General features: G+C 40.4%; 2 protein-coding genes across 2 annotated transcripts; one reads left to right on the top strand and one right to left on the bottom strand.

Annotated features, from left to right (window-relative positions):
• The first annotated feature begins 10,860 nt into the window (after nt 1-10,860).
• LOC149416058 (chymotrypsin-1-like) lies at nt 10,861-22,383 on the top strand. Its single transcript, XM_089641540.1, has 9 exons — nt 10,861-11,076; nt 11,933-12,055; nt 12,700-12,765; nt 12,873-12,964; nt 13,416-13,528; nt 14,462-14,611; nt 17,746-17,846; nt 19,260-19,393; nt 21,772-22,383. Exons 1-9 carry the CDS (start codon nt 11,004-11,006, stop codon nt 21,940-21,942), a joined length of 1,023 nt encoding a protein of 340 aa, XP_089497666.1. The 5' UTR covers nt 10,861-11,003; the 3' UTR covers nt 21,943-22,383.
• A 9-nt stretch (nt 22,384-22,392) lies between these two features.
• Nucleotides 22,393-25,542, bottom strand: LOC149416057 (zinc finger X-chromosomal protein-like). Its single transcript, XM_089641546.1, has 2 exons — nt 25,293-25,542; nt 22,393-22,798 (listed from the first exon to the last, which is right to left on the bottom strand). Exons 1-2 carry the CDS (start codon nt 25,419-25,421, stop codon nt 22,607-22,609), a joined length of 321 nt encoding a protein of 106 aa, XP_089497672.1. The 5' UTR covers nt 25,422-25,542; the 3' UTR covers nt 22,393-22,606.
• Between the last annotated feature and the right edge of the window lie 2,290 nt (nt 25,543-27,832).

Here is a 27,832-nt window from a genome sequence, read left to right as displayed (position 1 = left end):
TGGTAGACTTGCCCTAACATGGAATGTATCCCACGAGCTGGAGGTCAACCTTACTACCGGCACCAGGAGGGATCACCTAATACATCAGTCGTATATTGGTAGACTTGCCCTAACATGGAATGTATCCCACGAGCTGGAGGTCAACCTTACTACCGGCAACAGGAGGGATAACCTAATACATCAGTCGTATATTGGTAGACTTGCCCTAACATGGAATGTATCCCACGAGCTGGAGGTCAACCTTACTACCGGCACCAGGAGGGATCACCTAATACATCAGTCGTATATTGGTAGACTTGCCCTAACATGGAATGTATCCCACGAGCTGGAGGTCAACCTTACTACCGGCACCAGGAGGGATCACCTAATACATCAGTCGTATATTGGTAGACTTGCCCTAACATGGAATGTATCCCACGAGCTGGAGGTCAACCTTACTACCGGCACCAGGAGGGATCACCTAATACATCAGTCGTATATTGGTAGACTTGCCCTAACATGGAATGTATCCCACGAGCTGGAGGTCAACCTTACTACCGGCACCAGGAGGGATAACCTAATACATCAGTCGTATATTGGTAGACTTGCCCTAACATGGAATGTATCCCACGAGCTGGAGGTCAACCTTACTACCGGCACCAGGAGGGATAACCTAATACATCAGTCGTATATTGGTAGACTTGCCCTAACATGGAATGTATCCCACGAGCTGGAGGTCAACCTTACTACCGGCACCAGGAGGGATAACCTAATACATCAGTCGTATATTGGTAGACTTGCCCTAACATGGAATGTATCCCACGAGCTAGAGGTCAACCTTACTACCGGCACCAGGAGGGATCACCTAATACATCAGTCGTATATTGGTAGACTTGCCCTAACATGGAATGTATCCCACGAGCTGGAGGTCAACCTTACTACCGGCACCAGGAGGGATAACCTAATACATCAGTCGTATATTGGTAGACTTGCCCTAACATGGAATGTATCCCACGAGCTGGAGGTCAACCTTACTACCGGCACCAGGAGGGATAACCTAATACATCAGTCGTATATTGGTAGACTTGCCCTAACATGGAATGTATCCCACGAGCTGGAGGTCAACTTTACTACCGGCACCAGGAGGGATAACCTAATACATTAGTCGTATTTTGGTAGACTTGCCCTAACATGGAATGTATCCCACGAGCTGGAGGTCAACCTTACTACCGGCACCAGGAGGGATAACCTAATACATCAGTCGTATATTGGTAGACTTGCCCTAACATGGAATGTATCCCACGAGCTGGAGGTCAACCTTACTACCGGCACCAGGAGGGATAACCTAATACATCAGTCGTATATTGGTAGACTTGCCCTAACATGGAATGTATCCCACGAGCTGGAGGTCAACCTTACTACCGGCACCAGGAGGGATAACCTAATACATCAGTCGTATATTGGTAGACTTGCCCTAACATGGAATGTATCCCACGAGCTGGAGGTCAACCTTACTACCGGCACCAGGAGGGATAACCTAATACATCAGTCGTATATTGGTAGACTTGCCCTAACATGGAATGTATCCCACGAGCTGGAGGTCAACCTTACTACCGGCACCAGGAGGGATAACCTAATACATCAGTCGTATATTGGTAGAATTGCCCTAACATGGAATGTATCCCACGAGCTGGAGGTCAACCTTACTACCGGCACCAGGAGGGATAACCTAATACATCAGTCGTATATTGGTAGACTTGCCCTAACATGGAATGTATCCCACGAGCTGGAGGTCAACCTTACTACCGGCACCAGGAGGGATAACCTAATACATCAGTCGTATATTGGTAGACTTGCCCCAACATGGAATGTATCCCACGAGCTAGAGGTCAACCTTACTACCGGCACCAGGAGGGATAACCTAATACATCAGTCGTATATTGGTAGACTTGCCCTAACATGGAATGTATCCCACGAGCTGGAGGTCAACCTTACTACCGGCACCAGGAGGGATAACCTAATACATCAGTCGTATATTGGTAGACTTGCCCTAACATGGAATGTATCCCACGAGCTGGAGGTCAACCTTACTACCGGCACCAGGAGGGATAACCTAATACAGCAGTCGTATATTGGTAGACTTGCCCTAACATGGAATGTATCCCACGAGCTGGAGGTCAACCTTACTACCGGCACCAGGAGGGATAACCTAATACATCAGTCGTATATTGGTAGACTTGCCCTAACATGGAATGTATCCCACGAGCTGGAGGTCAACCTTACTACCGGCACCAGGAGGGATAACCTAATACATCAGTCGTATATTGGTAGACTTGCCCTAACATGGAATGTATCCCACAAGCTGGAGGTCAACCTTACTACCGGCACCAGGCGGGATAACCTAATACATCAGTCGTATATTGGTAGACTTGCCCTAACATGGAATGTATTCCACGAGCTGGAGGTCAACCTTACTACCGGCACCAGGAGGGATAACCTAATACATCAGTCGTATATTGGTAGACTTGCCCTAACATGGAATGTATCCCACGAGCTGGAGGTCAACCTTACTACCGGCACCAGGAGGGATAACCTAATACATCAGTCGTATATTGGTAGACTTGCCCTAACATGGAATGTATCCCACGAGCTGGAGGTCAACCTTACTACCGGCACCAGGAGGGATAACCTAATACATCAGTCGTATATTGGTAGACTTGCCCTAACATGGAATGTATCCCACGAGCTGGAGGTCAACCTTACTACCGGCACCAGGAGGGATAACCTAATACATCAGTCGTATATTGGTAGACTTGCCCTAACATGGAATGTATCCCACGAGCTGGAGGTCAACCTTACTACCGGCACCAGGAGGGATCACCTAATACATCAGTCGTATATTGGTAGACTTGCCCTAACATGGAATGTATCCCACGAGCTGGAGGTCAACCTTACTACCGGCAACAGGAGGGATAACCTAATACATCAGTCGTATATTGGTAGACTTGCCCTAACATGGAATGTATCCCACGAGCTGGAGGTCAACCTTACTACCGGCACCAGGAGGGATCACCTAATACATCAGTCGTATATTGGTAGACTTGCCCTAACATGGAATGTATCCCACGAGCTGGAGGTCAACCTTACTACCGGCACCAGGAGGGATCACCTAATACATCAGTCGTATATTGGTAGACTTGCCCTAACATGGAATGTATCCCACGAGCTGGAGGTCAACCTTACTACCGGCACCAGGAGGGATCACCTAATACATCAGTCGTATATTGGTAGACTTGCCCTAACATGGAATGTATCCCACGAGCTGGAGGTCAACCTTACTACCGGCACCAGGAGGGATAACCTAATACATCAGTCGTATATTGGTAGACTTGCCCTAACATGGAATGTATCCCACGAGCTGGAGGTCAACCTTACTACCGGCACCAGGAGGGATAACCTAATACATCAGTCGTATATTGGTAGACTTGCCCTAACATGGAATGTATCCCACGAGCTGGAGGTCAACCTTACTACCGGCACCAGGAGGGATAACCTAATACATCAGTCGTATATTGGTAGACTTGCCCTAACATGGAATGTATCCCACGAGCTAGAGGTCAACCTTACTACCGGCACCAGGAGGGATCACCTAATACATCAGTCGTATATTGGTAGACTTGCCCTAACATGGAATGTATCCCACGAGCTGGAGGTCAACCTTACTACCGGCACCAGGAGGGATAACCTAATACATCAGTCGTATATTGGTAGACTTGCCCTAACATGGAATGTATCCCACGAGCTGGAGGTCAACCTTACTACCGGCACCAGGAGGGATAACCTAATACATCAGTCGTATATTGGTAGACTTGCCCTAACATGGAATGTATCCCACGAGCTGGAGGTCAACTTTACTACCGGCACCAGGAGGGATAACCTAATACATTAGTCGTATTTTGGTAGACTTGCCCTAACATGGAATGTATCCCACGAGCTGGAGGTCAACCTTACTACCGGCACCAGGAGGGATAACCTAATACATCAGTCGTATATTGGTAGACTTGCCCTAACATGGAATGTATCCCACGAGCTGGAGGTCAACCTTACTACCGGCACCAGGAGGGATAACCTAATACATCAGTCGTATATTGGTAGACTTGCCCTAACATGGAATGTATCCCACGAGCTGGAGGTCAACCTTACTACCGGCACCAGGAGGGATAACCTAATACATCAGTCGTATATTGGTAGACTTGCCCTAACATGGAATGTATCCCACGAGCTGGAGGTCAACCTTACTACCGGCACCAGGAGGGATAACCTAATACATCAGTCGTATATTGGTAGACTTGCCCTAACATGGAATGTATCCCACGAGCTGGAGGTCAACCTTACTACCGGCACCAGGAGGGATAACCTAATACATCAGTCGTATATTGGTAGAATTGCCCTAACATGGAATGTATCCCACGAGCTGGAGGTCAACCTTACTACCGGCACCAGGAGGGATAACCTAATACATCAGTCGTATATTGGTAGACTTGCCCTAACATGGAATGTATCCCACGAGCTGGAGGTCAACCTTACTACCGGCACCAGGAGGGATAACCTAATACATCAGTCGTATATTGGTAGACTTGCCCCAACATGGAATGTATCCCACGAGCTAGAGGTCAACCTTACTACCGGCACCAGGAGGGATAACCTAATACATCAGTCGTATATTGGTAGACTTGCCCTAACATGGAATGTATCCCACGAGCTGGAGGTCAACCTTACTACCGGCACCAGGAGGGATAACCTAATACATCAGTCGTATATTGGTAGACTTGCCCTAACATGGAATGTATCCCACGAGCTGGAGGTCAACCTTACTACCGGCACCAGGAGGGATAACCTAATACAGCAGTCGTATATTGGTAGACTTGCCCTAACATGGAATGTATCCCACGAGCTGGAGGTCAACCTTACTACCGGCACCAGGAGGGATAACCTAATACATCAGTCGTATATTGGTAGACTTGCCCTAACATGGAATGTATCCCACGAGCTGGAGGTCAACCTTACTACCGGCACCAGGAGGGATAACCTAATACATCAGTCGTATATTGGTAGACTTGCCCTAACATGGAATGTATCCCACAAGCTGGAGGTCAACCTTACTACCGGCACCAGGCGGGATAACCTAATACATCAGTCGTATATTGGTAGACTTGCCCTAACATGGAATGTATTCCACGAGCTGGAGGTCAACCTTACTACCGGCACCAGGAGGGATAACCTAATACATCAGTCGTATATTGGTAGACTTGCCCTAACATGGAATGTATCCCACGAGCTGGAGGTCAACCTTACTACCGGCACCAGGAGGGATAACCTAATACATCAGTCGTATATTGGTAGACTTGCCCTAACATGGAATGTATCCCACGAGCTGGAGGTCAACCTTACTACCGGCACCAGGAGGGATAACCTAATACATCAGTCGTATATTGGTAGACTTGCCCTAACATGGAATGTATCCCACGAGCTGGAGGTCAACCTTACTACCGGCACCAGGAGGGATAACCTAATACATCAGTCGTATATTGGTAGACTTGCCCTAACATGGAATGTATCCCACGAGCTGGAGGTCAACCTTACTACCGGCACCAGGAGGGATAACCTAATACATCAGTCGTATATTGGTAGACTTGCCCTAACATGGAATGTATCCCACGAGCTGGAGGTCAACCTTACTACCGGCACCAGGAGGGATAACCTAATACATCAGTCGTATATTGGTAGACTTGCCCTAACATGGAATGTATCCCACGAGCTGGAAGTCAACCTTACTACCGGCACCAGGAGGGATAACCTAATACATCAGTCGTATATTGGTAGACTTGCCCTAACATGGAATGTATCCCACGAGCTGGAGGTCAACCTTACTACCGGCACCAGGAGGGATAACCTAATACATCAGTCGTATATTGGTAGACTTGCCCTAACATGGAATGTATCCCACGAGCTGGAGGTCAACCTTACTACCGGCACCAGGAGGGATAACCTAATACATCAGTCGTATATTGGTAGACTTGCCCTAACATGGAATGTATCCCACGAGCTGAAGGTCAACCTTACTACCGGCACCAGGAGGGATCACCTAATACATCAGTCGTATATTGGTAGACTTGCCCTAACATGGAATGTATCCCACGAGCTGGAGGTCAACTTTACTACCGGCACCAGGAGGGATAACCTAATACATTAGTCGTATTTTGGTAGACTTGCCCTAACATGGAATGTATCCCACGAGCTGGAGGTCAACCTTACTACCGGCACCAGGAGGGATAACCTAATACATCAGTCGTATATTGGTAGACTTGCCCTAACATGGAATGTATCCCACGAGCTGGAGGTCAACCTTACTACCGGCACCAGGAGGGATAACCTAATACATCAGTCGTATATTGGTAGACTTGCCCTAACATGGAATGTATCCCACGAGCTGGAGGTCAACCTTACTACCGGCACCAGGAGGGATAACCTAATACATCAGTCGTATATTGGTAGACTTGCCCTAACATGGAATGTATCCCACGAGCTGGAGGTCAACCTTACTACCGGCACCAGGAGGGATCACCTAATACATCAGTCGTATATTGGTAGACTTGCCCTAACATGGAATGTATCCCACGAGCTGGAGGTCAACCTTACTACCGGCACCAGGAGGGATAACCTAATACATCAGTCGTATATTGGTAGACTTGCCCTAACATGGAATGTATCCCACGAGCTGGAGGTCAACCTTACTACCGGCTCCAGGAGGGATCACCTAATACATCAGTCGTATATTGGTAGACTTGCCCTAACATGGAATGTATCCCACGAGCTGGAGGTCAACCTTACTACCGGCACCAGGAGGGATCACCTAATACATCAGTCGTATATTGGTAGACTTGCCCTAACATGGAATGTATCCCGCGAGCTGGAGGTCAACCTTACTACCGGCACCAGGAGGGATCACCTAATACATCAGTCGTATATTGACCGCCGAAGAGCGCACATAAAATAACTAAAACCTGCGCACAAGAGTAAAGTTCGCAAAGGTGTATAGCGTAGTCCATTGTGGAACTTTTCAGCACATCATCTGAGTGTTCGTTTTAAAACGAACCGCCTAGCGTAAGCGACGCCACATTTGTAAAAGTGTCTCATTTTTTTTACGTTGGCTAAACACAGGAGGCCCTGAAGAAAAAAATCCCACAGGGCCTCTGTCATCTTTTGGGATGCTGCGCGGAGGGCCCTTTTAAAGAAAGGAAGGAGAGGAAGGTCTGAGAATGAAAAAGGAATAAGTGGGTGGGAAGGAATCTGAGGATCAATTTGTCCAGAAGTGACGGACGTTTGAATCCATCCCTCGATGGGTCGAGAGAGAGTCTGGAGTCTGGTCAGCTGGAGAGGTCAAAAGATCTCCCTCGACGATATGTACAGAACCACTTGGGGTCAACGGCCATTGTGGTTACCTATGGCAGGGTGTTGGTTATCCAATAAATGGTTCCCAAATTATTGTTGGTACCCAAATTAAACCAAATAGCTGGGTCTAAGCTACGACGTATTATAAAAGACATTAACAAACCGATGGTTTTCTAATTTTACCTCAATTAAAAAAAGTTTTTCCACCAAATCGAGTCCAAAAGTAGATCCACCAATTCCCGCTTGGAATACGAGTTTCCGGACGCCGTGTTAACAATATTATATTTATGAGCGAGCTGATATTTTAAGAAGAGCAGTGTATTGACTTAATCAAGTACCAGTTTATAAGCCGACTAAGTCAGGAGTTTGTGGGATTTTTCCTCATAGTTGTTTCAACTACATTTTGGTAAATATTACAAAATGTGTATTAATTTTGTACATAAATCATTACATTTTGACGGCCTCCTTGGTCGAGGGGTAAGGCTCTCTACTAGCAATCCGGAGGTCGCGAGTTAAAATCTCTGCGTGCGCAAGTAAATTTTATTTGATAATTAGTGTTATTTTACAATTCATTAAATAAAAATAATATATTATTATATATTTGCGCAACAGAAGTAGCAGATACTCTCAGTATCGACATGAAACGTTGCTTGAAATGGCTTTAACCGTGTTTGGTGACCATATTATAAAAGCCATGTAAAAACTCCAAGGGCGCTGTATAAGGTGTTTGTTGTTATCAGTGCCTTGCCTCCTTGGCGCCCTGGCAAGTCGGCACCCGGAGCAAACTGCTCCAATTGCGCCTGCACAGAGCCAGCCCTGATTGCGACCTTTACCTAAAAACACAATTCATAATTAGAATTTCAGTACTGCTGCGCCAGTCATTGTACGTCATGTACAGTGAAGTCACACGGTTTTTGGCTGGCTGCAAATATCAATATTTCGACAGCTTATATCTTCGTTACGGTATTTTCCATGCTACATTAATATGAACACATTTTGGGGATTTTTAAAAATATACGAAAAATCTAGCAATATTCCCCAAAAATCATCTCATTACTATGTATAATAACCTCCAAATAATTCATAATGTTATTCCAAGAAATAGTAATATCTAAACAAATATCTTTAAGTTTCTCTGTATATTTCAGCAAATTTCAAGCACAATTTTGCACAAAACCGGTCCATAATCAATATAAAAGTTTCGTAATAAAAAACCGGGCGTTTATGTTGTCATGATTCTGCAAATGAATTTTCAATTCAATGTTAATGACGCACGAGAATATTCATAAATATTCATAAGTTTAAAAAATACAAAATCAAACCTTAAAATAATTTAACCTTTCCAATGAGGAAAATATACGCAAAATAATTGAGGAAATAAAATGATTTTTTAATCCATAATAATAATGTATTACTTGATTATTTACATTTTTTAAAGTACCAACTTTAATAGTGGTAAGGCTCTCGATTACAAATCCGGAGGTTTCTGGTTCATATCAATTAATTTATAAAAATAACATTGAAGTGTATTTACGGCAAGTTTCAGGGTGAAATGTAATCTCAGAAATCTCACCATTTAGAATTGAACCGTTGATTGAAATGGCTTTAGCCGTGGTTGGTGACAATAACTGAAAAGCCATCTTCACCTCACAACATACTCCAGCAGGGGATGTCATAGACTCACTGGCTCCAGACGGTGGGATTTTAAACATATTCACATCTCTAAACGAGAGTACAAATTATGAAGACACACATTCATTGGTTTGTTTCCCAGAATCGAAACTTTAAATCCAATTATATCAGAATCAGTTTAATGCAGAAATATCAATATGTACACTACTTTCAAGGAATAATCCAATAGTCCCCACAAAAACCTCGACTTCCATTGAGCAACGGCAATTCTCGTACTTAGGACCAAAATCATTTAATTTTATTCCCAATGCTTGGAAAACGAAAAGTACAAATGTTTTGGGCAAAATGATCAACGACTGGCTCCTTTATTTAGGGAGGGTCAAAAGTGAAGATATGTTGATCAATAGAAAATCTCACTATAAAAAATATATATACATAATTGCAAAAACACTCATACATAATTCGTTAAAGTCCATACAATACAAAAACGAACACAATTGTCTATTCTTTATCAATCTATGCTTTTGATTATTTTCTAACCACCCAACTAGATTATAAACTTATAACTCTACCCTTTCCATTGTTCTGCCTTAAAACTACTGCGGTGATCTGTCTTTTTATTATTACCATCTGGCTTTTAATTACTTTATCGGTTTTATTTTACATAAAGTGCTCCAAGGGAAAATATCTTACTAGGATTAAAAAATTAAGCAAAGAAATGGAAAAAATACATTTGGGTATCAACCATTGTCTTATGTCGCTTTTTATTCACTTCCTTAAGATAAATATTCAATTTTGTTTTTAATCATTTGCTGCATCCTTCTCGAGTCGCAACTTTTTGAGTTTCTTTACCGGCTCCTAAAGCTGGGGACACGTCATTCATGTTAATTATTATATTTTGTTATCACGCTTGAAGAATGTTTTGATTCTCGATTTTTGCCAGCGATTTAAATAATCAAACATGCATCTATTGTTAAACAAAAGCATTCGATACTAATTTTGTATTTTAAGATATTATTTTTTCTATTCGCTTATTCTTATAAGTACAAAATTGTATATTTAACTAAAGATTCTAACAGGAATTCAATCTTAACACTTTTTTTCCTTCTATAAAATAATATGTTTTATAATTATACAATGTAATATGAAATTATGATTTGAACTAAACATGTCAATTATACTGGCCTAAAACAGGATCCTTTCCTAGTTGGCTAGTCAAACTTTCCGCATGGTTTATTGTATAATTTTATGTGAAATATATTATTATTATTATTACTAAATACTAAATACCGACACACAAACTATTGACTGAATCCAATTATCCCAAAATGCTTTTTATTCATACGTCATAGTCAAAGCCTAGTGTATCGCTTGAGACTAGTGTATCACTTGAGACTAGTGTATCACTTGAGACCAGTGTATCACTTGTGTCTCTTGCCTCTCTTTGTGCCACTTTAGCGATAAGGTTTTTACAAAATAAATGCCTTGAGCGATGGAGATTTCGGTTTTGTATTCCGCAGCGCTCATTCCAAAAATCTTACCTCTGAATGTGAATAAGGAAACATATAAATTGCTTACTGTGGTATAAAGCCAATGAATCTATTTATATTTCATCGTATATCCCACATTTACAGGTTTAATAATTGAGCGGTTTGAGGAAATTAAAAATAATATAAAATTTGGACAACCATCGCTAAAGGCCAAGAGCGGTGAGATTTACATATGAATAGCCATCAGCAGACTGGTTATTTAACATAATATTATTTCGGATATTTTGTAGTATTGTGTATCCTTTGACTGAGAAGGTTATTTTATTTTTTGTAAGGACCTACTTGTGCATGAATTGAGTTTTACTAACTGGATTGCTCTAACTTAAGTGAGAATATCTGTAAGAAAGCAGTAAAACATATAAATACCATACAATTTCGATAACAGGTGCAATGCAGCTTTGCAGGTTGAAATATGTTTGGATATTAATGCCATTAGTTGTGACGCTGGTGCATTCTGCTAGAGGTAAGTCAATAATTATTATTATTTTTATCGAAGAAAGCAAACACTTTGTGGCTTGACATTATATAACTTTTACATTGTTTTAAAGCACTTTATTTGAGTTATATATGTCGACCGGTTTCAGTTACACTCAAACTTCTTCAGTTCAATGGAAATATTAACTCAAGAGTGTAAGAGTGCAACCGCAACCAGGCGACCTATACATATAACTGAACAAAGTGATTTAATTTTTTGAAATCATTAATTTAGCTGTGTCTCCGGGTTTTCTCTTATTAAATAATACTCCAGCTCAAACACTTTGAACTTGTATGTGATAGATTGACAATGGGCTTTGATATGTTTATTAACAGGCGGTTGTAATAAAAACATGTTTCACCCATTTTCATTATTAAAACTGTTACACGTTGATGTTGAATGGTTACGATCCTTGGCTATGAATACGGAGGTCGCGGTGAACTATACTATCAGTATCACCCTGGAGAAAGACCATCAGTCAAAATTATTGAAACTTTTGATTGAAATGGCTTTAGCCGTATTTGATAATCAAATATGAATAGCCAGGTAGGTGCTTCCCAAGCTTGCTCTTTCGATCTCCTTTCCCTCCCCACTACATTCAGCCCCAAAACATATCTTAATAATTAGGGGACCTATAGACTTACTGGCTCCAGACGGTTGGGAGAAGTTGAGACTCTTGTGCGGTAATCACAAAAAAATAAAATTAAAAAAGTTAAATAAATAACTTCAGAGGCTGTGCGAGGAAAGGTAAGGGATGCCTGGAGGCGCCTTATCAAGGCGATGGATCCCCCAACCCGAATAGGAAAAGGGCAATGACTTAATATATATTTAATTAATATTTCAGTGGGTGATAATTGCACCATCAAACGTGGGAGAGTGTCCGGAACATGCAAAGTGATCAACAACTGTCCCTCGGTCCAACGAAACATTGAAAATGGAATCGCCCCAACCAATTGTGGATTTAGTGGTAAGTTTTATGATTCTTGTAAATATGTCTTATAAAGGTATATTTGTCGAAGTTTGTTTGTAACAATGAAGACATGTATCTTTGTTTCATTAATACGCATTGTCTGGGCACTGGAATGAGATACACACTCAAATTGAAGTCATTATAATGTAGTTTTTTTGACAGTAACAATGTGGAATACTTTATGCTACCACAATAAGTGAATGGTAGAACAAGTCAGGGACTCCCGAGGAACACACAAGACAAATATTATTTGTTGTAAGATCAGTCGTTTGTGATGAACGAATAAAGGGGTGCAAGGAGAAATTATGACGCGGAAGTGAACGATAGAAGGAGTCGGGGACGCCAGTGGAAGACATGTCACAATCAAGTGAATCAAATACTTATTCGAGGCAAAATGGGGCGTGTGTTAAATTATTATGTCAAAACAATGCGTGAAGAAAAGATGTCAAATTGTTCGTTTTGTTTTATGAAATCGCTACTAAAATGCATTATTTTCTTAAATACTTATTTCAAATTATTTTCTAACCAATGTACAGTGGTTTCTCTATTAATCTGTAATCGATAAAAAATCTATAGAGTTGATTTTATTGTCGATACAAACTGGATGCAAATGACTATATATTTTATATTTTTATTTCTAGACAGGACGGCTATCGTTTGCTGCCCACAACCAAAAAATCAACAGATGTCACGAATCAGCGAATCAAGTAAGTTAACTAACTAACTATATAAGTGATTACAGTTAGTAAGCTGGCTTACATCTCTCGGAACAAACTCTGCGTATGGAGTAGGCTTACTCATGTTTTAATTTCAGAGTGCAACGAATACGCAAGTCATTCCAAGACGTGTCAAGAAAGTCTTATAGTGGGGGGGAAAGGAGCTAAACCAGGCGAGTTCCCGTACATGGTGAGTATTCGAACAATATTGGTATAAATATAAGTAGTATTGTTAAAAACTTCAACGAAAATTTTTTAGGATTAAACTGTTGGAATGAATGACAGACCAAATATTCAACATAATTGTATACCTACGCATCAAATATATGTACTAGTGAGCCCGAGCAAACGTTGTCCTGCCACAGACCACCTTCTATGTAGAGAAGGTAAAATTTGTGGTTGTATGTATTTTTGGATGAGAAAAAGAAGAAAAAATTTAAAACAAATTTAGATTTCGACAATAGCGCCACTTTTCGGGTCCAAAACTATCCTGTATTTCAAGCTGAAACCAACCATATACAATGCAATCGTTTGGGCGGTTTCGGAGATTACGAACACAGTGACACGTGATGTTCCTCATTCAAAATTAAGATTTGTTTGAAATTATAATTCATTTTAAATTAATGAAATATTTTTCTAAGGTGGCACTAGGACGGACTTCGGGCAATGAAGTGGACTATTCGTGCGGAGGAACACTGGTCAGTGACTCGTACGTTCTATCAGCAGCCCATTGCCTAACAGACAGGAGAAAAGGGTGAGCAGTTTTAATACGTTCCTGAGGTGGCACTAGGATGGAGTTGAGGCGCTAAGGCGGACTATGCGTGCGAAGGAACGCTTTTCAGTGACTGGTAATTTTCTATCAGCAGCCTAATAGAATATATTTCAAATGCTTAATTTTTTGGATGCAAGGTCTACAGTTCTCTGAACTAACAGTTTTTTTCAAGAAATTTATTAACAAAAAAACATAAACATAATTGTTTTTTTTTTTTTTTTAAATTTTTTTTTATAGTGAATACCTCACAAGAGTCCCAACTGCTCCCGTCTGGAGCCAGTGAGACTATGGCATCCCCAATTGGGGGATGTTGTGAGGCTGAAGGTAAGTGGGGAAGGGAAAGAGGAAGGTGGGGAAGTACCTGGCTATTCAGATCTAGTCACTAAACACAGCTAAAGCCATTTGGAGCAACGTTTCAATTCTGAATGGTGGTCTTACACCAGGGCGATACTGGTAGTATCTTCCACTCTGGGATACTGGTAGTATCTTCCACTCTGTTGCACCGTCTTACATAGTATTAATTTGTTTAATACGTAGTTGAGTTGCCTAAAAGATGTCTTCCAATTCTAAATCCAATTTACTGAAACCTCTAACAACCACAGACGAACCTCAGTGTACGAAAAGGCGTCCCTGTTGACAAAAACTTCTCAGATAGTCGAATATCATACTCACGCACCGCCAGTGAACTTTCCATATTTGTAAAACCCGCAAACCATCATCTCGTGCATCCATCACAGTAAATCTGTGGCATTTCCCACCCCCTTCCTTTAATCCTGTGTTATTAATGTTATTGTTTTAACCGCACCCGCAAAATTAACGAAAATTATTCAACCAGCGCCATAATCCAATAGTAAAATTCCGTTTTTATTAACTATAATATATGAATTATATAGATATGTATGTTATGTATTACAGCCGCCCAGACCATGTGACAGTTGGTGCCTATAATATAATGGATGACGATGGTGATAAGGTCCTCATTGAGAGGTTCATCATCCACCCTAAGTACAATCCCAGCAAGAAAACCAACGATATCACCCTCATACAACTCAGGGATTCTGTCAGGTATATATCATCTTCATCCACCAGGTACCTCCAACCACTCACCTTAATACACATTGGCAGGGAGTTCATTGGCCAATGCGGTCTTTATCCATACCTCGTGATATTCTGAACAAATTTCTATTCCTGCCTTCGATCCTGTCCTATAATTAAATATTTCGAACCGAAAATTATTTTAATTTTTAAAATTGGAACTGATTTAATATAATTATTAATAAGGGTATAAACACTGTTATTTAATGTTTTTTATTAGATGAAAATAAGATTTATTAAATCACGGGATATTATAGTTGTAGGATTTGTGAAGCTAATTACAAAAAAATTATTTGCCACATAATCATTGCCTTTCTACAGAAGAAATTTACCTTTTGAATTTCAGTAAACTTGAAAAATTATGGCACCACAGAGGAAACTAAATGACTTACCTAATTACTTGTGAACTCATATATAGTATCACTTCTTGACTATTGCAACGGCATTTATGCAAATCTTCCTAAATGCGAAACTGATAAACTACAATCAGTGTTCAACGCCGCAGCAAGGCTTATCACCGGGGTACCCAAGTTTTCGCACATTTCGGAGCACCTCCGAAATCTTCACTGGCTGAAGTGTCCTGAAAGGATCCAGTACAAGCTATGCTGGATGATGTTTAAAGCTATCAACGAAATGGCGCCACCGTCTATTACTGAGCTATGCATTCCGGAAAATACTAGTCTACGGCAGTCAACTCTTAGATCAGCGACATCATCTGCAATTGGAAGGTTGAAAGAGCCTAAGCGAAATCCGAACACTAAGTTTGGTGATCGTGCATTCGGAGTATCCGGCCCTAGGGCTTGGAATAAACTTCCTATGGAATTGAGATGCATAACCAGCCCAACAGAATTTAGATCCAAACTAAAAACTCACTTTTTCAGACTCTCATTTCCATAAATCCGTCATTCTATCCAATTTTTTTTTTTTCACCTTTTTATACCGTAATTGTTACATTATCTAGCGATTCCGTTCATTCAATTTTTCTATTGACTTGCCTGCCAATGGACAATGGACAATATCAGCGGGAACATAACAAATCAATCGGTTTAATTGTTGGCAGATGAATCATCTAAATGCGTTTAAGATTGACGATTGATTTTATTCATTAATTTCATTCCTTTAACATATATATCCAGCTAACAATAAAAACACCCTAATATAATAGAACTTCCTTCTTCTTCTGGCGTTAGTAAGATTAGATTGTTAATATTAATTTTAGTTGTAATTTGCTAATATGTAAATACTCGTATATATGTCGTTAAGATAGTAGTTATAGGCCTTAGTCGTAAGTCACTAGATATTAGTCTTAGAGATAAGTCAGTATTGAAGTGACCCACCGCTGTCCCACCCCGGTATAGGTGACTTATGGTCACCCCTTCGGAGTTCTCGCAAGAATCTATTTTTTTTTAATAAACGGCTCTACAATATATAAATGTGAAGTTAGACCTTCAATGTCCCCGCATACAGTGTTAGGAAGCGGTATGCAAGCACTTACAGATAAGTAACTACAGTAGGTGTTATGATCAAATAATACTTCTCAACTAAAAACAAATAACTAATAAAGCATAGAAAAAGAAAAAAACAGGACATTATTACAAAACATGGAATTCGCAATCGTTTGACGGGACTAGAAAAGAAAGAAGGGAGCATAAATTACAGATATGTCAGCAACCTAAAAAATAAAAAAGGAGAAGAGAAGTATATAATAGTAGAAAAAAAAGAAAGTATCGTGTAGTCGCTAAATTCAGAAGAGCTGAAAGCATAAAGAGAAAACAAAAGGAAGGTGGTTCAAAGCCTCGCAGCTGGCTGTCCTGAGGATGGATTGGTGGTGGTTGGGAAGACAAATGCAGGTCTAAATACCGCGCCCCTAAGCCAACCTCGTGGTGGTGCCCAGAAGAGAGTAAATGGGATGATAGGGATTAACCCTAAAGACCCTAGGGGAGAAAAGCGTCAGGAGGTCGGAGGCAGGACGGAAGGTGCCCAGGTCCGCACAGACTTCCCTCTGACCCACAACCAACCTCAGGGGTGTCACAGATGTCTGGCAGAGTCCCAAACTTATCGGAGCTTCAGTGAGCGTATGCGGGGACTAGGTCCGTGATCCAACCCCTTATGGGGACAAACAAAAAGAAATCAAAAATCATAAACAATACAAAATAAACAAACAACGCAGTTCGGTTCAAGCCTGAAATACATTAATGAAATTAAAAGGAGAGACTAAGAAAAAAGACTAAGAGAAAAGCAAATCATGTAGCTATTCCTGAAAATAAAATACATGGACAAAATGTTAACAGTAAATCACATGAAAAATCCTGAAAACAAGACAAATGAAAATAAAAATAAAAAAAGAAGAAGTAGTTCCTAAAAAGAAGAAATATGTAAAATTAGCCAGAGCCATAATCGGTAATTCTAACTTGAATGTTAATGGCAGCCAGTTGGGCAGGACAGTCCCTATCAGTGATCTGCAGGTTTCTTAAAGCAGGTACATGTTGCACAGACAGCGGGAAGTGCCTTCTTGGGGCAATCCTCATAAGTGTGTCCCACAGCGGCGCAGTGGCGACAGGTTTCTTTTGCAGGACTTACTGATGTGACCGTACTGTTGGCACTTGAAGCATCTAGTGGCTCCTGTGTAATCGCGAGTGCGACAGGCATTCCATCCAAGAAAGCACAAACCGCTGTCTATTAGAACTTTACGAGCATCAGGGTGACATGTCACCACCATGTTCATAGTAGATGTATCATACATAGATAAGTCAGTAGTTCTAGTACCTATTAACTATTTAATAAATATATTTGTACAGCGCCCTTGAGGTGATTTCTCACGAAAATGGCGCTATATAAATTAGCCAAATATTATTATTATTATTATCAGTCAAACATTTAAACAAAAGAAATAAACTTTTAAAGTAAAAAATTAAATAACTACGGCTTCCACTTTATTGATTGTAAATTTAAAAAAATTAAAAGTTCATTGAACTTGAATGATTTTATGCATTACACAGGAATATTCACTTCACGCATACAAGTATGCACCGACAACCGAAATTAGTATGTTTTATTCAATGCTTACAACAAAAAAAATAATAAAAATTATTTTATATTTTCAGTTTCAATACATTTGTCCTTCCGGCTTGCTTGTGGACAAACAGGAACCTAAATGTCAACCAGTTAAATCTTACTGCTACTGGCTGGGGACTAACCAGTGACGGTAAGTGATCAATTCACCCTCCACCCAGCATTCCCAAAGATGCTAGACGGACTCTTCCACAAACACCTTTTTTGTCCTCTTTATACAAACTTCACTCAACAATAGTTCAGTACAAATTTATTAGGTACGTAAATTTTAAGCTCAGAATTCTAATTGATTACATTAATTATGTCAGTTTGATGAATCAATTTCATTTAATAACACTGTTTGATTGATATTGATTTTTAATGAATATTGTAAAATGGATTCCAAATGTTTGAGTTGAATTCTCAATGGCTTCTGACAATGGATGAATACAATATTTATAAATTTTTGAAATCTTTTGTAGTTCTTAATATGAAACCCAATATTTGCATCGCTTTGGTGGTTATATTGTTAATGTGGGAGATAAATGTTAATTTGTTGTCAAATATTGATTTAAAACTTCTAATTTCCTAAGACTTGATGGTTCATATATCAATGGGTTTTTCTTTCTATAAAATCTCATGACTTGACACTTTTTTACATTAAGGGTTAATTTATTTTGGATATACCGATAAGAAAAGCTAATGAGATTTGATTGTATTAATAAGCAGTCATTTATATTGTCAATAATTCGGTAAATTTTCATATCATCTGCGAACATAACGTCATTGTAACCTCATTTATAAATATGTGAAAAAGAATGGGTCCTAGATGTGAGCCCTGGGGCACGCCGCTTGTAGCTTTAAAGTTGTAGGACAGTTGACCTTTGATGCAGACAGTAAGCTCTCGATTAGACAAATAATTCTTAAACCATTTATTCATATTCAGTTTATTAGTTTACTGTTATATCATGCCTTGAACTAGATATATTCTTTTTTTTGCTGTTTGTTTTTGGGGTGTTATGCCGTGTTGCGCTAACTCTTTCTTTAGCCGACGTTTCGGACAGCGTTGCAGTGTCCATCATCTTCGGATCTACCGGATCTGCCCTGATGATGGACACTGCAACGCTGTCCGAAACGTCGGCTAAAGAAGGAGTTAGCGCAACACGGCATAACACCCCAAAAACAAACAACAAAAATGCTTTTGGCCGTGAGAATCTAAAAACTTACCTAGATATATTCTGTTTTTAAAATCAGTGTAAAAGCCCCGCTGGGCGTTAAAAACCAAATAAAATGAAATATAAACCTAATAAAAATAAAAACAGATGTGGTGTTATGTTGTACTCTCGTGGATGCTTCAACAGCAGTCGGCCTGACCGCTAACCTAACAAACTAACCGTCAAGCCGTTTCTAGCAGGGGAACGCGGAGAGGATAAACTGCCAAATAACTCGGTCTTCAAACAATCCTCGCTTCTCATGCGTACCCGTTTGTTATTCTGACACATGGCCCGACTCAAGTATTTGGAGATTTATTTTAATAAATTAAAGACAACAGTAAGATTATTTCCAGGTGGTGTCAAGTCTAACCGGCTACAGAAACTTCGAATGAACATTGTGTCCAAAGAAGAGTGTGAAGATACCTATGATGAGTTAAAGCAGACCCAAATCTGTGCTTTGGGAGAAAGTGGCGGGGACACCTGTCAGGTAACATCTTCTTCTTCCTTTTTATTCTTTGCTAGTTGATAGTAAGCGGCGGCGTACGAAAAGTATTTAATCGGGGAGGGCATTAGGAGAAACATTAATTGTTATTACTTCAACATCTTAATACAAATATCAATATAACCGCTTCACTATTCATATTTACAAACCAAATTCTACGGGATATATAAAACATTGTACTAATTAATAGAGGTACTGACAGATGGCACTGATTGCTACATTCCTACAAAGGCATGGCCTTTTTTACACTAACCAAAACAAGTATTTCTTCGAATACACACATCAACAGTCCACATTTGAATAATTAGTTGCTACTTTTGTCGCATATAGTAGTGCGGTCGTAGAGGCGCAATTGGCGCTGTGATTCGTAGCTAGAACTTTTAATGTTAGTAATCTTGGATAGGCAGTGCTTATTTGCCTGTATGGAATGCACGCCTCTTAAATAAATTCTTATATCATATGTATTTATGCAAACAATTGTGCGAGAAATTGCAACACTGAGGGAATACAAGAAGGCGCTGCAAAAAAGCGCAATTCCTTTGCACGAAGATGTCGTCTCCCACCCGGCATGCCGTTTGAAGTCCCGACAGCCCTTCTGGGCGGAAAGAGAGACAGGCTCCTCCGATTACCTCACACCCCAGAAGATTTTGAGTGAAAACTTGAGTGGCAAACGGTCAACGTGAGAAATGCCCATCTCATAAAGGACCCCACCGAGACACAGCCTGGGTTCTCATTGCCTCGCAAAACCTGGTCCGCCATCAATCGGTTAAGGTGCTCCAATCGCCGCTGTGCCCACATGATGCACAGATGGGGCCTTAAAGAGTCCGCGATGTATGAATGTGGTGCTGTGCCGACCACCGACCACGTGGTTAACGAATGACCGCTCCATTCATTCCCCGGCGGGATTGATGAGGTTCACATGGCGACGCCTGAGGCCCTAGACTAGCTCGCAGACCTAGATGTCCCCCTCTGACCCCCCCACCACACAAAAGAAGAAGAAAAATGCAAAGAAGAATTACTTTTACATTTAAGGAATTCATTTATTTTGGTGAAGACCACAAACCAAAGAAACAAGAGATATCCTTTTTTAGGCTGAGGGGAAGAAGCCAACATAATCTTTCAGTGATTTACTAATAAATATATCCGACAGTCTACAGGCAACTCGCATTGCAGTTAATGCATTTTAGTCTGCGATAATGAAATCTGAAGTTGACGAGTTTACAGATTGTTAGCAACTGTGTATGAACCTCGGCGTATATGTATGGCGGTAGTCGCCAAGACTCTTAAATCAATCGTAGAGTATCGGATACTTGCATATTCTGTGGGAAGAAAGTGTTTCTATTGACTGAAGGTAAGGAACACTGAGCAATATGTGCATTACTACGTTCCCAGGCCAACGTGCACACTTGTCAATATGCAATGGAATTTACTTTACAAATCACTTTGTAACATCTTACTAAAACTATTAGTTAATTATCTCCCATTAACAACAAAACGATCAGCAAATGTCCTTAATGGATAAATAAATTGGTTGGAAGGCTCCCCACCAACGCCATCTTTCTTTCACACATCCTACGCCGATCTTGGTAGATTTATTAAACTCTATATCAATACGATATTGACAAAATCCCTCATCTAAGCCAGTTAGCGATATTTGCGAGCACTGTCAGAATATGATTCCGACAGTCAGATGCACAAGGCCTTCAAGCCGTCAATATGCACAACTTTTAAGATAATGTTGTTTGTTATGCAAAATAATAGACTTATTAATGAATGGAGGTGAACTAACTAGGCTTTTAGAACTGAAAGAAATCAAATACGCAATCTATAGACTTAATTAATTCATCTGAGATGCGATCAATTGATTCTGTTCCAGCTTCGAGAAACAAAAGCTGTTACATAGTTGTGACGAAAGACCTCATGAATTAATTGATTTCATTTTTAGTGCCAAAAGTACACACGACAGCCATTGTAAATTAAAGATATTTTTTTCAATTCTAAATTGCCAATTTATTAGTATTTTTAGCCTTTATGTTGCCGTCTGACATTTAAGAATGTCAATTCATTGAGGTATTGATTTATCAAAATCTGTCTGGCTATCAACAGCACGACTGTGCTTGGGAAATTGATATAAAATCTTACGCGGTTAAGCCATCGATCAGATATTGTAAAGTTATGGATTTCACTGTGTTAGACTGACAGGACAGCGCGTTGGATGGGAAGCGTGGTTTTGCGTTGCGTGTGATAAGTATTTCTGAAGGATCTATTTCCACAGAAGATGTACGCATGTAAGTTGTCCAGATATGTGGGCCCAGCACGTCCTTACCTCAATTAGTGTATAATAATATATTTTCATATTACAGGGCGATTCCGGTGGTCCAATATTCGCTCCGTACCCGAACAACAACTGCATGAAGTACCTGGTGGGGGTGACTTCATACGGTCCGAATACGTGTGCAGCCGGAATTCCTGCTATCTACACCCGCGTGTCTTCTTATATCCCTTGGATAGAGTCAGTGGTGTGGGGCAACTGAATTCAAACATAACCTACAAAGTTCACTGGATAACAAAACATCCGAGTACATTGCATGGCATGAGCCGATTGATATGCCAACATCCTCTGCAACTTCCCTAATAGTGATTCAACGATTTTCCAAAACCATTTTCTTCACTGTTTGGATGTTTTGTTGGTTTGTTGACGTGGTTGCAACTCCAGGACGCTCATCATCATTAACATCTTCTCGGCCTTTTGTAAAGCGCTTGTATCACTTATACACTTTTTTGGAAATTATGATTTTGTTTTGTAGATTATGAATGAAAAACATTTTAATACTTGCGCCTGAACTTCACACAGTAAAATAAAACACGCATTTTGTCATTTTTTTTTTTTAATACTGCGCAAGAAATGCATTATTTGATGCGTGTTACACGTGAAATTTTTTTTTGAGTTTTGTGTGAAATTAATTGGGGACTGGAAGAAATAAATGACTCTTATTGGAGGAATGATCAATATACCAGTACTGCACCAGTACTGCACCAGTACTGCGCCAGTACTGCACCAGTACTGCACCAGTACTGCACAGCCACAACACTTGGTAACAATACAATGTCATAATAAGACAAGGAACACAAGAAGGTATTCCTAATGGAGTACACATGGGATCCCAGTGGCAGATACACTACACTTCCTGCTTGTCTTCAGTGCTGTTCTTCTCGAGCATACCACCCTCGTGTTGGCACCCTGCGTCTGCGCGCGCCCAGCTTGAGGTGCACGGCGCGCACGTGCGTATCAAGCGCAGCCTTCTGGCGGAAGCGGTCGTGGCAGACCGGGCACGCAAACGGCTTCTCGCCAGTGTGGATTCTAATGTGGTTCTGCAGCACGTTCTGGGCCTGCAAGCACAAAACATTACAAAAGATTAACATAACCAACTTCTGAAAAATTCATACCGATGTTGAGACGAAAACACAACCCACACAGATGCATTATATGCATACAGCATCTTTCAAAGTTTGGAATTGTCTTAAAAAAACCATAAAAATAAACTGTTTTTCCTGTCAAATTACAATTACATAAAATGTCAATTCATGCGTCAATCATAACCTCACATCTGAATGTACTATAATTAGTGTCAATTCATGCGTCAATCATAACCTCACATCTAAATGTACTATAATTAGTGTCAATTCATGCGTCAATCATAACCTCACATCTGAATGTACTATAATAAGTGTCAATTCATGCGTCAATCATAGCCTCACATCTAAATGTACTATAATTGCTCCAAGGCGGTGTTGCATTGAAATTAGTATTTTTATTTTCACCTTATTAAATTTTTACTTTTTACTATCAAATTACTTAAAAATGTGACCAAAATCGGTCATCGGATAAAACAGAACATTGACAAAAGAGAATGTGATAAAAAATAGGCCAGGATATGTTAGGTTAGGTTAGGACCTTAACTTAACTGTTAGGTGTCACAGGTGTTAAGTAAACGGATCATAGTTGATTCGACTTTGTTTTTGTTGCACATCAATGTGCGACAATTCATTGTTACGCGGATGACAGTACAGTTCATGATAGCTTTTTGTTTGACAAGCCCCCAAAGGGCACACAAACTCCAACGGCTCGGAGGGCTTTGAAGCAGAGAATGGACGGTTATCTCGAGAGTATTTCCTCCTGGGGTAAAAATAAATCTCGTCGAATTTAATGTTTCAAAGACCCAATCCTGTCTGATTACGTCTAAAAGGGATCCAAATGATAATCTAGTCTCCTTCAACGGAAGCAATCTTCCGAACAGGCCTTCCATTGATATGCTTGGTGTAACTATAAGTGACCAGCTCAGGTACGGGGGCTCCATCGAAGCCAGAGTAAAGCTGGCCTCTCAGAAGCTGGGCGTACTGTACAGGGCCCGCAGATACTTTAATAGTACACAACTGCTGACCCTGTACAAATCGCAAGTGCGCCCTACTGTCGGATTTGGCAGCCATCTCTGGTCCGGAGCCCCTAAATACCTGAAAAAAACCCTTGACTCTGTGCAAAAACGGGCGGTCCGTTTGATAGATTCCCCAATCTTAACAAGCGGACTGCAATCTTTAGAGCACAGGCGTCAGGTAGGTATGCTGTCCTTGTTCTATCGGTATTACAATGGAAGATGCTCTGAGGAACTAGCGTCATTGATCCCTTCGGCACCGGTGCATAGTCGGGATACACGCCAAACGCGCGCCCAACATTTGTACACGGTTGACATTTGTCACATGAGAACGGGTCGCTTCTACGATTCGTTCTTAAGTTCAACAGCTCGGCTGTGGAACGAACTGCCGGCCTCTGTGTTTCCTCCCTCCTACAACATGGGACTCTTCAAGACCCATGTTTTACTCCTTCCTCTCCACAAAAAGACCCTCCACACAGCATCCCCAAAGATGACATAGGCCCTGAGGGAAATTATTTTCTTCAGGGCCTCCTGTGTGGAGTTAATATAAAAAATAAATAAAAAATAGTGCAGACTCACAACTTTTAAAAATAAAAGTCAAAATTAAAATTAAAAATACAAAAGTTTAAATAAAAAATTGCCACGGCCTAGAATCTTTCCTCGATCAACTGCTTGGGAGGAACTAAAGCGACCATTACACCACCAACTATTTATTGCCACAAAAGCACCCAGTTGTCAGGTATTCACAATTCAAACCATTCATAACCAGTGGCGGCTCGTGACTTTTGGGTGTACTAGAATGCTAATATTACAAAAAATTGGCATCATTGATGTTGTTGCCGAAAATATATTTTTATATATTTCGAAAATTCAAGTTTTTTACGAAGATTTTCAGGAAATCCGTGCGGCGCACTCATTGCACTCTATCACATTCAAAAGTCACGAGCCGCCACTGTTCATAACCCAAGCAACGCCTATTCAGCTAGTAATTTATAAAACTCACCCTAAATTTTTTATCGCAGTAAGTACACGCCCAGTTGCGCGGCGGTTTGTAGCCCATGTGTTTCTTCTTGACGTGGGACTGCAGTGAGTCCAGCGTGGCATAGTTACCTCCGCAGCTGTGGCACGTCAGCTGTTCCACGCGCTCATGCACGGCGCGCGCGTGCTGGGAGAGCAAAGCGGGGCTGCGGAAGCGCCGCACCGAGGGGCACGACAGGCACTCGAATCTGCTATTAATGTGCTTTGTTGTGTTTTCTCTTTCCAACACCGTTTAGATCATATATCTCACCATGAGAGTAATGAAGACAAGGATTTCTCAGACCAAACAAACTGACTCCACGGGTAATAGCTGTGTTGTCCGCAAAACCAAAGTAATAATCCTGAGAGAGGTTTAACTAGATATGAGCGCATTGGCAGAATGCTGCCTGCTCACTCTGGTATTAGGCGGCACTCACCTGTAGAGGTTGGGATCGAGTGGTGCGGCGAAAGTGCTGACGCAAGATGTACGCCGACTTGTAGTGGCGGTCACACTCGACGCAGTAGTGGACCGGGAGGGGGGAAGGCCCGCGGCTGCACAGTGGCATCTAAATCATTAAATAATCAACAATAATATTAATATATGTCATTAACCCTTCTCTTACTGTACTAAAAGATCCCTCGAGCTCCAGTGTTGTGTACTTTGATGATTGCAAAGGACTGTGCGATTTCTTCAGAAATTTAAGAATTGTATCCTAGTTAGTTTTAACCCTTGGAAAGCCGGTAGTAAATTTCCAATCATCCGCCGTAAGCTGGCTGACATTATTTCCGTAATAACTTACTTATTTTTTGAAAAATTACGTTTTTGTTAATTGTACCGTTTTACTAGATAATGTGTTAATAGATTAATAGAAGTAATATATAATCTACCATCTGTACTTTCCCCAGAATAGTTAATTATATTCAGAGAATTGATTAATTAAACGTATTCTCAGGCTAATTTGTTCGCCTTTAGGAACAGCTCGTATAGTCTCATAGAAATTGTTGTGTCTCCCTTACTGTCATATGTTCTAAATGGTGTTAGAAAGAGAAAACACCACGCTTCATATTCAAATCAATAAGTTAACCGCAGAGGAATTAAAATGTACAACTCTATAAAATTCTTTATTAATTATTTTTAAATGAAATGACTAAAAGTGAGTTAAAAGAATTGTTTATAATAAATTGTCTAAAAAAATATGAGTTTCTTTTTTAGTTTTCACCAATTTTAGATCAGGGCTTAAATGAAAAAACGAAAAGTGAGCCATTTTTGTAGTTTTTTTTACGTTTGAATTACATTTTTTTGTTTAAAGTTTTAGTTGCTGTGGCTCAGTCTATCTGTGCAGATAGAGAAACAAGAGTGTGATGCTTTTAAAAGATGGCGCTGTTTTTCAAAACAAGTATTTTTTTACCTACCGCAGGTCACAAAATAATAATAATAATATTTGGAAGATTTTTATAAAGCTGTTTTTGTGCAAAATCACCTCAAGGGCGCTGTACAAGCATAAAATACATTTCTACAATGAACGTTATTACTAAACAACTTTGTTATTACTGACAAAATAGCATGTTTTTACCTGTCAAAGGAGACATCTACATAATATAGGTATGTAAAAACACAAGCGGATTAGAATGCAACGTTGTATCAAAATTTCAAAGGTGAAGAACTTTCGAAGATTTAAGATTTTGAACAAACGAAAATTCACATTTTTATTTATATAAATTTCTAATAATAAAATTTGAAAGCGTATTTCAACAACAGTACTCACCTTCCGGATACACCCAGAAATATTTAATTTATTTGGAATTTACGGCAAAGCGGAAATACACACAAATTCCACGACCTTCTGACAGTTTCTTTAAAAAATATAAGGGTCAATATGCCAAAGGCTTGAGGGGTTGAGGATGCGTTGGCGTTCAGGAGGTTAGTAAAATTTCCTACAATTAGCCTTCTATCAATATCACTATCAGCCTCCAAACTACAAAAAGAATACATTATAGAAGCACCCGCTGCAAAAAACGTATTCTACATAAGACATAAATGTACTTACCGTAAATGAGAAACCAGTGGAGATTTCCTCAAAAATTCTTTCCCACATTTGTCACAGCAGAAGTTTTGACCTACTCCGTGTACAGCGCAAGTGTGTTTCGCTGCCTGCCTGCAAAAATGTAACTCACATTTTACACACCTCGAATGGCATCAACAACTGTTATTTCCAATTAAACTTAGCGGCTGTTGAGCCAAAGTTCCAAATGCACAAACTCGCTGTTTCCAATGCTGTCTACCATCACACTAAGCGGAAATATTGCTTGTGTCGTCATTGTGATGAGGAATTCAACTCACGAAGCAGGCAATAACTTCCCCTCTGCCATAGGTCACCCCAAGTGGCAAGCTACAGCCGGTAACTGTTCATGGGGTGAGGTTTGTCTGAATACATCTGCCCATCAGTTGCGTGGCGGGAGATCCTTTGACTTCTCCAGCCGGACTCTCTTCATCCATCACCTTGCACCGCAGTGGGAGGGATAGATTCATTCGTCCGTCACTCCTGGACGCACTGCCGCTGGATTCCTACCCATCCTTCATACCATCAAGAAGACCCTTTGCAAGCATCCCAAAATATGACATAGACCCTGAGGGAAATTCCTTCGCTTGATTTTGTGCTTTCAACTATGTAGTAAAATTATAACGGCGGATTATTGATTCGAGTAGTTGTGGGATAATTTGAGAGAGTACTGACATAAAATAAAGTAAACTTGCTTGAAGTTTTGTCCACAATCAAAGCAACTGTTGGATTCCCCCACATGTTGCTGTAGATGTTCAGTCAGTTCTTTCTGGGGCCAGAATAACTGGCGGCACACTGGACATGATATACTACCAGGACTCTTTGGATCCAGAGAGGCTACAGCCTCCTCTTCAACTCTATCCACTCCAGACTTCTGCGGTGCTTCTGGAATAGATACATTTTGGAAATCAGTCATA

Source organism: Hesperophylax consimilis, chromosome 17 (genome assembly GCF_061612785.1).
Source record: "Hesperophylax consimilis isolate HC1 chromosome 17, BYU_Hcon_1.0, whole genome shotgun sequence".
NCBI classification, from domain to species: domain Eukaryota; kingdom Metazoa; phylum Arthropoda; class Insecta; order Trichoptera; family Limnephilidae; genus Hesperophylax; species Hesperophylax consimilis.
This window is presented reverse-complemented; position numbering and strand designations above follow the sequence as displayed.